Source organism: Fringilla coelebs, assembly GCF_963513975.1.
Source record: "Fringilla coelebs genome assembly, chromosome: 1".
In the NCBI taxonomy this organism is placed as follows: Eukaryota; Metazoa; Chordata; class Aves; order Passeriformes; family Fringillidae; genus Fringilla; species Fringilla coelebs.
In genome coordinates this window covers 134,870,821-134,883,133 of record NC_140028.1, presented here as the reverse complement: position 1 = coordinate 134,883,133, position 12,313 = coordinate 134,870,821, and the positions used below count along the sequence as shown (strand labels likewise).

Genomic DNA, 12,313 nt, shown 5'->3' with positions numbered 1-12,313 from the left:
TTCTTTCAGTAGTAAAAACATTTTCCTTTGACAGAAAAGAGACTACGGAAACTTCGGTCTTTTATTAGGGGAAAATATGAACTTCCTTAAAGATAGTTTCCATGCTGTATTTTGACAAATTCTGCATTTCCCCCTGCTTTTCTCCTTCCCCTTGTTCAGTCTTTTTGTATTACTCACTCTGGGCCCAAACTTGTACGCAGCATTTTAATAGGTTTATGTTATAAAACCAAAATTAAAGTAATGATATATAACAAACAGCCTAGCAGACTAATTACAGCATTGCATTAATTATTATCTTATTTCACTCTGTTCTATAGCTAATTCAGGTCTGGGTTTTTAATCCCTGTTTACCCTGTAATTTTGAGAGAGAGAATATACTTAGGAGTAGTATATATAAAATCAAGAAATAAAAATTGTCAGATAAGCAGTTGATTTCTAAAGTGTTCCCTTGGACATGTTAGCAGCAAAATGCAAGTTCTGTTTAAATGTTGTGCTTTGTCTATCTTCTGGTGAGGATTATACCTATATGACATAGAATACAACTCTTGATATCTTCATTTCTGGATATCTTTGCAGCATGTACTAAATAGCAGTCATTATTCAGAAATTTGCATTTGTGCAGCTTAGTTAGTACATCGCTTTGTGTTTAATTTTATTTTTTCTCCCAAAATGTGTGCAATTCTTATAATGGTTAAGGTAGAGATGGATGTCAGCGCTACAGTATAGCTCCAAGACTGCAATTTGAAGCTACTTTAGAAAAATACAATTCTTTAGACATGGTGAAGCTGAAGTTGAATGGAAGTCCTATTAGGAGTGAATTGCATGTAAATATTAATAAGGGAAGAGTTCCTAGCAAGTCCTGAGTTTGGGAAATTGAGCATGATAATTTGCTGAAATTATGTCTGTCTTGAAGATATGCAGATGCAATAATTTTCAGTTTTCAGTTGAACTTTTAAATAGTGCAGAGGGTGCCCGGGCTAGGTTTTAAGCAAGAAAGTGTTTGCAAGTATTGGCAAATGTCGTTGTAATGGATGTATGGTAATGAAAGGAGTTAAGATGAAAGATGAATTGGGCTGAATGGCTGTTAAGTCATTTAGGCTGGGCTGGTTGCAGGTTTGGTTGTTAGATGTCTCAAATTACATTGCCTTAGTTCCTACACTTGGCTGGCTGTCTACAGATCTTCAAAAAGTTCAGGGAATTGGTTTCTCACAATTTGCTTTGTTTTCCTCTATTTCAGGATGCTTCATCTGCAGACATTCGGAAAGCATATCGAAAGCTTTCTCTAATTCTACACCCAGACAAGAATAAAGATGAAAATGCAGAAATACAGTTTAGGCAAGTAAGTAAAATGTGTGGCAATAAAACTTTTAGGGGAAAATAGAATTTTTATGTTGATGTTGTTTTAGTAAGGACAACGGTACACCTTTGAAATTACTAAGTTAAACATTGAATTACATTTTTGCCAATGTAGCTAGACTAAAACCAAGTACACTTTTTTGAATTAACTTGTTCAATAACTTGTATTTCATATTTACCTGTATATTAAAAATAATTTGAACATAATGCTTATACTCTAGGAGATAAATATGTCTTGCACTTCCAAAAGAAGTGGGGAAAATTTCTGGTCAGTTCTCAACACAAGTCCTAGATAGGCATAATTTAATGAAATGAATTCATTTTAGTTATTTTTGAACATTAATGGAGTGAAATAACATGACTTTGTAATTTGCTCTACCTTTAAAAATGTACCTCGGGCTGAACTCAGCTTACTTGATTTTATTAAGATCTTGAGGATGAAATAAGGGATACCTGCCTGAGACAAGACTCAATTTGACAGATGTGAGGACAGGAAGAAAGTCTTGTATAAGAGTTTCTTATTTGTGTCTGATGACATTTGTTTATGAATATATTACTGTTTCTTTTGCATGCTGGGTTTGCTACTTAGGGGTGTAGGGAAAAGTAAAAACTAGCAAGGCTCATTTGTTGGCAAATGTAAAAGTGATACTACTGTTCAAAATGTATAAGTTCAGTCATAAAGTAAAATCTTTCTGTGTTTTCTTTTTTGGTGTTTTGTTTGTTTGTTTTAGTTGGTGGCCATCTATGAGGTTTTAAAGGATGAAGAAAGGAGGCAGAGGTGAGTTAAATTGCACAGGTTTTTAAATAAAGCATTCATACCAGTGCTATATTCAAGCCCTTAGCTGTAACAATTCAGATTATTCTTTTGCATAATTTCAGTTAGTAAAATCTATGTTCAATTGTTCAATTAAAGATTGTATATGGCTTAAATGGCAAAGTGGTGTTTTTGCATGATATAGTGTTTTTTCTCCTTTAAAATTAGTACTTGAAAGAACTTTGAAAGCTAGCTGTTTTTTCAAACAATTTAAAAAAATACTTAACAACTATATCAGCTTTTTTTGCTCAGTTGTCAATTTTTAAAAACTATGATTAAAAAATATTGGCCATTTATTCAAATGTCAGTAATACCTCCCTGTATCAGTAAAAGGCTTTGTGGTAGGATATTTAGGGATTATTTCCGTTGTATGTTGTTTTCAGCATTGTTTTCTGTTACTTAGTTCATAGGGGGTTTTTTTCTTTCAGATGTATTTTTTCTAATAGTGGAAGCTTTTGAATATTTTTTTAATAAATGCTAGTTGTCCTTGCTGGTTCAGGAGCAGTTCCAGCAGTACCTGAAGGGTAGGATAAAGAACTGGAAACCTGGGGCTGATTTGCTTTCTGGAAGATTATTTTGAACTTTTTTTTCTGTTTTTAAACAAATAGGAATTTCAACCAATGATTATCAGAAAAACTGAGACACTGAAAGACTTTTGCTTTTGGGTTGGTCTTTTAGTAGATCATCTTTCAGCTTACAAGTCTTTAAACGGGGTTTTATGAGATGTTTCTTGAAGGGATTTTGGCTTTGTAGATGTCTTGGCAGGAGTCCAAGGTTTATAGTACAGATTATCTACTTTTTTGATAATCCCCTTTTCAAGTGTCATGGAAATGTACTTCATAGAAGCACTTTTGGAAATTTGTGGGGTTTTTTATTTCATTCTTATAAAGAGAATTTAATTGTGAAGTTACACTTAACAAAAGTTTAAAAAATGTTAGCTAAATTATTTCAGGCCACTTAAAGTGAGTTGTCCCCCAGATCTTCCCAACTTTTTGTCAGTAGCATTGTTTGCATGCACTTCAGAATGTTGTTTCTCTGAAACTTAGTTCCATCATGGAAATTGTAGGAATTTTCTTGAAGCTGTATTAGAAGCTTTTTGCATGAAACTGTGATGCAGTAGCTTGCAAAAACTATGGCTTAAGCCTTGCATACATTACAAAGGTGACTAACTTACTCAAATACTGTTAATTAGTGCATCAGTGATTAAATGAGAAGTTAAAGCAGCAGCAGATTGTTCTATCTTAAATTGATTTAATTGTCACTAACTTATTTTGTACATAGACAATGTCATATTTTTCTTGCACAATGTGAATGTATGGTTGATACTGATTTTATAGTTGAATTAATAGAATTGTGGTGGATTAAACAGTGTTTACTTTCAGAGAATTTTCTGGAAATATTATGCAGAGTTTAAAAATAACCTGTAAAGCAGAGCTATATGTTCTCATTGCTTTGAAAAGCCCTGTATTGATCAGGTTTATTGCGCAGTTTGATGATAATCTCTCAGCTGAGCTCGTAAACGGAGAGTGGCCTGTATGGCGTTGTTGTAGCACGTTTCTAATACAAGTCTTCAGTAAGTGTGATAGGAACTACTCTCCCTGTTATATTGGTTCTCGAGCCTTACTTGCAGCTGTACAGCAAAGGAAAGGGTGGGAGTTAATACTTTTTGGAATCTTTGTACTTTAAATGTTGATATTTGGCTTTGAATTGTGTGAGGCGATGGACATAGTAGAATAGGCTCAAAGCTGACTCAGTGTCCCTGCACTGGGCAGAAACCGCTGAGCCTTTTGCTGGCAGTTGAGTGGGAATCCCTTCCCAGCACGTGAATGGTTTGGGGCAGGGGTTTGTACCACTGAGAGAAGAGTGAGCTGCAGGCTTCAGTTTCTGTGCAGTGAAGTCAGCTGTACCTGGCTCTTACTGTTCCTCTCAAAAGTGGTGTAATCGTTCCTAGTGTGTGTACAAAGAGTGGAGCCAGCAAGAGCAGGAATAAGGTCCTGCGCTATACGAGAGAGTGATGAACTCATTTTGAAACAATAAAACCCCTTCTCCGTGAATGTCATTCTTGGTGAATGTCAGAGGTGTTGTTCGTTTGTGTGAGTACAGAAACAGCGTTTTATAAAGGCAGATCTGTTGGCCAGCTACATGTAATTATTTTTCTAAAGCCTTTGTGTTTTCTTATTAATCAGTGAATTTTCATTTTATCTGATGGCAGAAGCCTTTCTTAAAATATTAGTTACTCTACTGACGGTGATACGACTGGGCTTTAAAACACGGTTTTCTTTTTTGAGAAAGTTATATAGTTGCTTGTGAAGTATACCAGTATCATTAGTAGTACTACATAATATGGTAATACTACCATGTTAGGACTTCTCTCCTACACACTCTTGAGTGAAATATGATCAAAACATTCAAATATTCTGACAATAAACATACATGCCGCATCATTTAATGTAGCACTGTTTAACATTAAACATACATGCAGCAGAACACAATATTTTATGTTTTGTATACACACTCCAGTGTGAAATTCTAGAGAAAATTTTATCTTTAGGGTGTGTAGAAATGGGTGCATTTCCTGCCATACACTTCATCTTCAGGGCATTTGTTGGTAAATCAATTTGACAGTGATAAATTTTATTAGCCTTTAATTATTTTAGTTTATGAAAAATAATTTTATGCACTTTGGTTAATTGTAATTAGACATAAAAGAAATCTTAGATCTTCATTTCATTGTTTGTTACCTTTTTAAGGAGCTTTTTTTACCTACCAGGCCTATCCTCTGTAACAATGTTGGCTTGATTACAGGAAACAAAACATTTGCAAAGGGATCAAAATACACTTGTGTAGAGTAAGAAAGGTGTCTGTCTTAGATCTTATTAATAATTAAATATCTGTATTCATAGGTATAAATTGTTCTGGCTTATGTTGTGCTGGATGTCTTTGACAGCTTGAGGAAAATAGGCCTCCCAAAATAAAAACCACCAGGGCAATCTATCCGTAGTTCAGAATAGTCTTCATTAATTCAAGGTTATAGTATATAAACTATATCAGATCTCTGAAATTATTAGAAATATTAAATGCAGTGGCTCTCTTAAGGGAAGAGTAAATTAAAACTGTATTAAGATTGATGATACTGTAATTAGTTACTACAGTTAATGGACTTTTTACTTGCAATGTAATTGATTCACAAAGAACTCTATTTTATGAAATAAAATTGAAAAAAAAGAAATGTTAATAATCTTGCAGTTTGTTACTTTTAGTACTGAACTACCAAGTCTTTTATAGACTGCTGAGTTTTTAAATACCCAGCACAGTTTTAAATAGGGAATGTTTTTTTTGCATGAAACTGTGATGCTTTGGCTTTCTGTTTCTTTACCGGTGCTTTGGGATTTTCTTAGCTTGTTGACTGCTACATTTCAGAGACAACTGGTAGGCATACTCATCTGTGAAAAATTTGCTGTATTCTGTGTGCATATGTTTGTGGAAGAAACCCTGCACATGTATCTGCTTTTCAGCTTGTTTTTTTTCCTACTCACAGTTACAATTAATATAGGTTGCAAAAAGAATGCTTTGTAATTAAATTCCAAATGTTATTGATGCACACGGATTAACTGTCTTTCGTAGTTAATATAAGTGTCTATACAGGAAATCTTTAATGAGAAGCTTGCTTTTAATTAAATCACATTGAAAATTTGAAAATTAAGATTTAAAAATTATGGGAGCTTCTGAGTTTCAGTAGGATCATTTTCTAGTTGAAAACCTAAAAATCATTGATATCTTTATTTTTCAAATACAGAGCTTAATTACTATTGAAAGCAGTGATTTATCTTTTAACAGTATATATTCTAAAAAGTGGGTTATAATAGAAGCTATCTTCCCTTAAAATGGCCAGTCGTGTGAGCCATAATGCTCATTGATAGTAAAATCAATAGAGCATTGATTCCGAGCCTTAATCCGTGGAGGCTGTTGTTCAGAACAGCGGACATAGCCTAGTAAATACCGAGGGCTGTTTAAAGCACTTAATGCAAGAGGCTCTGCTGTCTTCATTTATTTTTTCTTAACAGATAATTTATAATAGAACATGGTTGCCAAATGTTAGTTTGAAACCTTGCTTTACATATTACTATATCGTTACCATCAGCATGTATGGACTTTATTTAATCAGTACCCACTTTTTCACTGCATCAATTAACAACCCTTAGTACATAAGAAGGCAACTGCTTAGTAAATGTATATTAAATTAGGTTGTACGTGTATTTCTCTGAAGATTTCAAAGGAAAAGCATCTTATGTAAAACCTTGTCAACGTAATTTGTTTTAAAGATGATTCTGTTTCTAAAATGTTCTCTTCTATTATGACTAAAATCTTGTAAATGTCTTAATATTTTTAAAGGCTAGAACATCTACTTATTTCTTAAACAAAAGTTAAGTAGAAATTTTAATTTTAAAATAACATCATAAGCAATTTTTCTGAAGAGTTTGTATTAAGGTGTCAGTAGTTAATTTGTTCTAACTCACTGGGAAAGGAAAAAAGTTATTAGTTCAAATTTTACAATAATAGATATTAACCTTAGTATTCTCATCATTTTAATGGCAGATAGTATTTTGTAATATGAATTTTACTTCTGGTATCATTCAGAACACAGCAGAATCCTGAGATGTTAAATCTTTTATGCAGACATAATGGTGCCAACTTGAACAAATGTTTTATCAGAAGGTAGCTTTTCAGATATGCACTCTTGTAAGGTATATTTTTTAATTGAAAAACACTGCTTCTTTTTCTGCTTAAAATGAATTTGCTTGTGGAAATATTTTTTTTAGTACATCTCCAAGGTATCAATTTAATAACTATCAAAGTAGCTAGTGCAGTTGTTGCATTTAAATTGATTTACATGTCAAGACTGGCAGTTTAGCAGCTGCGCTATTATTCCTGGATTGGTCAATTTACTTGAGAAAAACCTACTACTGAGTTCTACTGACCTGCATGACAATATAGGCCCTATTTCTATTCCTGTAATTAGGCCTGCGACTAACTCAGAATATTTTTAATTAAAATATTTTGGTCAATGTGTTGCACCAAATTAGGCCTTTCAGTGCAGATTTAATTCTGGAAATGGTGTGATTAGAATATGTAATGAGTTGTGTTCAATTTAAGATTAACAGGTTGTGCATCTTGAACATACAGATTTATGAGTTTACTGTAGAGATTTTTGTTTGATACTTTACTCTGAAAAGTCAATTTCAAAAAAAATCTGGTTTGCATGTCTGTGGTTTGTTTATTTTTAAATTGTTCAAATACTGTAAATAAAAGACCTCAGACATTTCAAGATACTTCAGGACATTTGTGTGGAGGAAAAGGGATTGTCATAAAATAGTTTCTGTACAGTTGGTAGGGTTAGTAATTAAACAGTTTTGAAACAGATTGATTTTGAAGACTGTGTTTCAAATAGAAAATCAAAAACTGGTGAACTTTGTTTTCAAACATCAATATCAAGCCTCTAATTTAAGCTCTTATCTTACAAAGAAGATATGGTAAGTCTGGCATGTTTTTACCTAATGGAGCTTGGGGTACTAAAGGACAAAACCAAAAAGCAGAGATGCTTCTCCCCTCCCCCCAGCACTTGTGCATTTAATTTGTAAAAGAAAAAAGGGTTTCTAGTGTTTGGGACGTTTGTTCTTGGCTACCTATTTAGTTGTTCGAGGGTTGTTACTTACTTCGATCACGGAGACCTGCCCACTGATCACGGAGCACATAGAACACATTTCTGGAAGTCTCTTACTTCAAAAGTGAATGAACTTGGAAGGGGAGGGGGCAAGTGTTGCAGGAACATCTGAATTTTTTTTTTCCCCTGCCCCAGTGTTTGGAGCCTGTTTGTTTCCACATGGAAGCCTATCTGCTGACAAAACAAGGCATTACTCTCTAAAAAAAATTTACTAAGTGATCTTTTGTGTGTGTATTATTCAAGCACTCTATGGATTATCTTTTGTTTTATAATTGGATGGTTTGGCTTATTTCATTTTTAGCTCTCCATGAAAGCCTGTTATGTTTGCTACTGTAGGTATGATGATATTCTGATCAATGGACTACCAGATTGGCGACAGCCTGTGTTCTACTACAGGCGGGTGAGAAAAATGAGCAATGCTGAGCTGGCATTACTCTTGTTCATTATACTCACAGTGGGTCATTATGCTGTGGTTTGGTCAATCTACCTGGAAAAACAGCTGGTAAGTATTGGTAATAAATCAAACTTGCTTCAATGATTAGTACTGAATTTCCTGTAGAAGTTTGCGTATTATAGATAGATACCTCTACCACTTCCCCTGGTTCGAATTGGGACTTTGCATATTTTAAAAATATTCTATTTTAAATGATGATAATTACAGAATGAGATATTCAGCATCTCAGAAATTGTAATCTAAAAATTACTTAATTTTTCTAGAATTGGTAATAAATTGCAAGAGCTGGTCTTGGGTTTTTCTCTGGAAGGAAGAAGAGAAAAAGTCTATCATTTGTTGATGAAGAATCATATGCTACTGTAGTAATATCTAAGGTTTAAAAATAAACAGGTTTTATTTTTATTTGTTTAAAAGTCATACTTGATTGCCTTTGTTCTAAGCTAAATGCTTTTTTGTTTTGGGTTTTTCTTAACAGGGTGGGAATTGGTAAGCAGTATAAATAATATTATTTTTTGATAATTTTATTTTTTTTGTCATATAAAAGTCTGTTGCACTTAGCAGGCTAAGGAAAAAAGCTAACCATAACTTGAAAAATATTCATACATTAGCATCTATTTACTTTTTTATTTTCCACTGCATTATTGAAGTTGATGAATGAGAAAGGAGGCAAGTTGAATGCTTTCTCCTCTTAGAAAACTTTGATTGCTATGGAGATACACATGAGTGACAGAACTGGACTTCATGTGTGTTTAAAGACTGGATACCATGGCAACAGTTATTGTTAAGATAGATCATTTTACTTAATCATGTAGGACCCCAGATACATTTGCATAAATGCTACTCTAGTGTTTACCCTTCACAGAAGAGTCCCAGTAACATTTGTGGTTTACATGCTAATGATAACCTGTAACCGTAGTTCTTTCTACATCAAGGATGAACTGCTTAGCAGAAAAAAGAGGGAGAAGAAGAAAAAAACAGGCGGCAGGAGTACAGATGAAACCAAACTTGCTGCTCTAGACAAAAATGAAAGGTGGGAAAGAACTCTCTTGTTTTGTGCTTTTTAAAACATTCTGTCAGCTGCTGATTCAGTTATCTCATTTTCTTTTTGCATCTTTGAAATACTCTGTGACAAAAACAACTCTATTTGTAGTAACAGCCATTGCTGATATAAAGTGTGCCAGTGTAGATGCGTTTTCAAGTTTGGATTTGTAAATAAACATGTGGTGTTTATTCAGCAGATCAATAATCATTGAAAGATTAAGGCTGAATTAAAGGCTTCTGTCTTATAAAAGGATATTATTTTTACAAGTTGATTTTAGGAGATTTTAGAACTTTTTCCCTCTTTAAGGGTTTTTGCCTTTGATTACAGTTGACAAATTTCAATTTATTTGAGCTTCAATTTATTCCTATTCCAAGTCAGGAGTTCTTATGGGGTTTTAATGCTTGTCTGATTAAATGCTTTTTATCTGATTAACTTAAAAATGAGTGTGTTGGTAAAGGCTTCTAACACATTGTTTGTCAAGGAACTCATAAGGAAGTAGTGACTTTCAGGACACTCCAAAAGATACCACTATTTCTTCTATTGATTCATAGAAAGAAATAAAGGGTTTAAATAGTTCACACAGCAGGGGCATGAACTGGATCAATGAGGGATGGAGATCAGAGACCATTCTGCCTGTCGTCTTTCTTGATGACATCAGTGAGTAATGCTCCAGTGAACTGCAAATGACATTAATTTTTATGTATTGTTTTGTTTATGCTACAGTCTTCATATCTGGTTGTCAGCACTTGTGAACACTTGGTTGAAGCTTGAGTGGTTTTTTGGTTTAGTTTTTTATTTAAACTAATGTGATTATGTGGCTTATGAATTTATTTTCTTGAAGAAAAGTCCTTTTAGAAGATCAAAATACAGAAATGATTAGAAGTTAGCTGTTAGATATTTTGAATTAAATGTTTAAAATGTATCTTTTTTATTATGTAGTCAGACATTTTTATGGGAGTTGACGAGTGCTAATCATCTTAAAGGATAATGGGAGAGTTCTGGCTTTGAGTTTGTGTGGCAATAATGAAAAACCTACAATTTTATTTGGCTACAGGGTACTGGACAAACCACAATGGCATGACTTACTTCCATGCAAGCTGGGAATATGGTTCTGTCTCACAGTGAAAGCTTTACCTCAATTATTCCAGGTAACAGTAATGATGTTAAATAGTGTTACTTAATTTTTCTTGATTGTGTTATTATGCATAATCAGATGTGTAGCACTTGTTCTTAATTAATTTTTTTGGCTCAAACACATAGCATATATATACGTATATAAAGAAATTACTCTTTGGAGGCAAATTTGATATCAAAAGTTCATGGAAATATGAATGTATTTTAAATGCATATTAGTCTTAATGAGCTAGGGAAGCAGTTTCTGTTAGGCAAAACTACAAGAATAAATGATGGGAGAGGGGTGGGGGAGATGGATGTATATCTATCTAATTAGGAATACCAATATTTAAGTGATTTTAACAAAAGTACTTTAATCTCAAATCAGCAAATGCTGTACTTTCATAGCAAATTTTAACATGCCTTTTAAATTTGGGGTAAAAGTGAAATTACTTTTTATGATGGAGTTTCTTTCTTTAATTCACTGGATAATAATACAAATCGATCCCTGAAATTGCAGAAGTAAAATAGCAAAGGTTGTAATTTATAAACATCAATGTGGCAGGCTTGCTCATAGTTATTGTGTTTTAATCTAATACTATCAACTATAAAATCTAGCTGACATTCAACCAATGGAAGTATTGTCAGATTAGTTACCACAGTAACTTTTTAAATATCACCTGCTCTTTCTTTGCATCTTCCTTAAATACAGTATTTTGTTTTTAATACCTTTGTCACTGGTAATATGAATCAGGCAATGTGAGATGGATTTTTCTTTCGTTTACAGAAATATTGAGTATTGTTTTGAAAGTACAAGTAGTATAAATGGCATCAGTATTTGGGTTTTGTCTCTGTTCAAGGTAGAAAAAGACTATCATTATTTTTTCTACTCTCTTATTTAAACCCCTGTAAAAGTTATAAATACAATAATGCCTGGTCTTCCAGCATCCATTTTTATAGCCTTTAACTTTTCCTACAAACAGAGCCAAAGTTAATCTCTCTCTCTCTTAAAATTTTCATCGGAACTTTGGGGCTGTTTTATTATAAAAACCTTTCTTTTTACAAGTTTGTAAAGCAAGTTGATTATGCTTAATCAACTGTTGTGTCCAAATTAAGCTTTGATGTTCATTCTTCATCAAGTGAGTCAGATAGAAAATAATTAGGATCAGCAAACTTTGTTGCTGCATTTTTGAAACTTTATTCATAATTATAGTACTTTCCCTTTTCTTTTAATTGCAAAATTTTTAAAAATCACACAATATAGAAGATTAGTGAATAATTGAAAATTAGGACTTCTTATGGCTTCTTATAATTTTTATGATATTAAAATAGTGTTATGTCAGTATAGCAGGTTTCAGATTTGTTGTTCAAAAAGCAGCTCCTATGCCTGTCAGAATTGGCAGAAAAAAAATACAACAAAATGATGTTTCATGCTTTGTTGAACTTAGCCTTGGCTTGGATTCTATTCCATTAAATTAATAGTACTGGAAAAAAAACTGTCCAGTAACTCCTGGAATATTGGAGACCATCAAGCAAGTGTTTGGTGGCAGGAGAAGCATGTTGTAGAGGAATTAAGAGCAGGAAAGCTTTGAGGCAAAGAGGAAGGAAAGAGAGAGGGGTTCTAGAGTAAATTGGCCCATATACAAATGACACTACTGCTTAACTGCAGGGTTTGTTTTGTTGTTGATTAATGTGACCTGCTAATTACATGAGTTAAAATGCAATAAACCATAAATAATCTCCTGTGTTAAAACTATTCAGGACTTCAGATGATTGAAATGAATTATTGTGGCTTATTATTTATTAGTTAAC

At 33.2% G+C, this 12,313-nt stretch overlaps 1 protein-coding gene across 1 annotated transcript in view; it reads left to right on the top strand.

The window, feature by feature from the left end:
- Positions 1–12,313, top strand: part of DNAJC1 (DnaJ heat shock protein family (Hsp40) member C1) — a 107,468-nt gene that overhangs the window by 36,057 nt on the left and 59,098 nt on the right. The window contains exons 2-6 of the mRNA XM_084208723.1: positions 1,238–1,339; positions 2,088–2,134; positions 8,229–8,394; positions 9,279–9,376; positions 10,443–10,536. Coding sequence (XP_084064849.1) covers positions 1,238–1,339; positions 2,088–2,134; positions 8,229–8,394; positions 9,279–9,376; positions 10,443–10,536 — 507 coding nt within the window. The remainder of the gene's footprint in view (positions 1–1,237; positions 1,340–2,087; positions 2,135–8,228; positions 8,395–9,278; positions 9,377–10,442; positions 10,537–12,313) is intronic.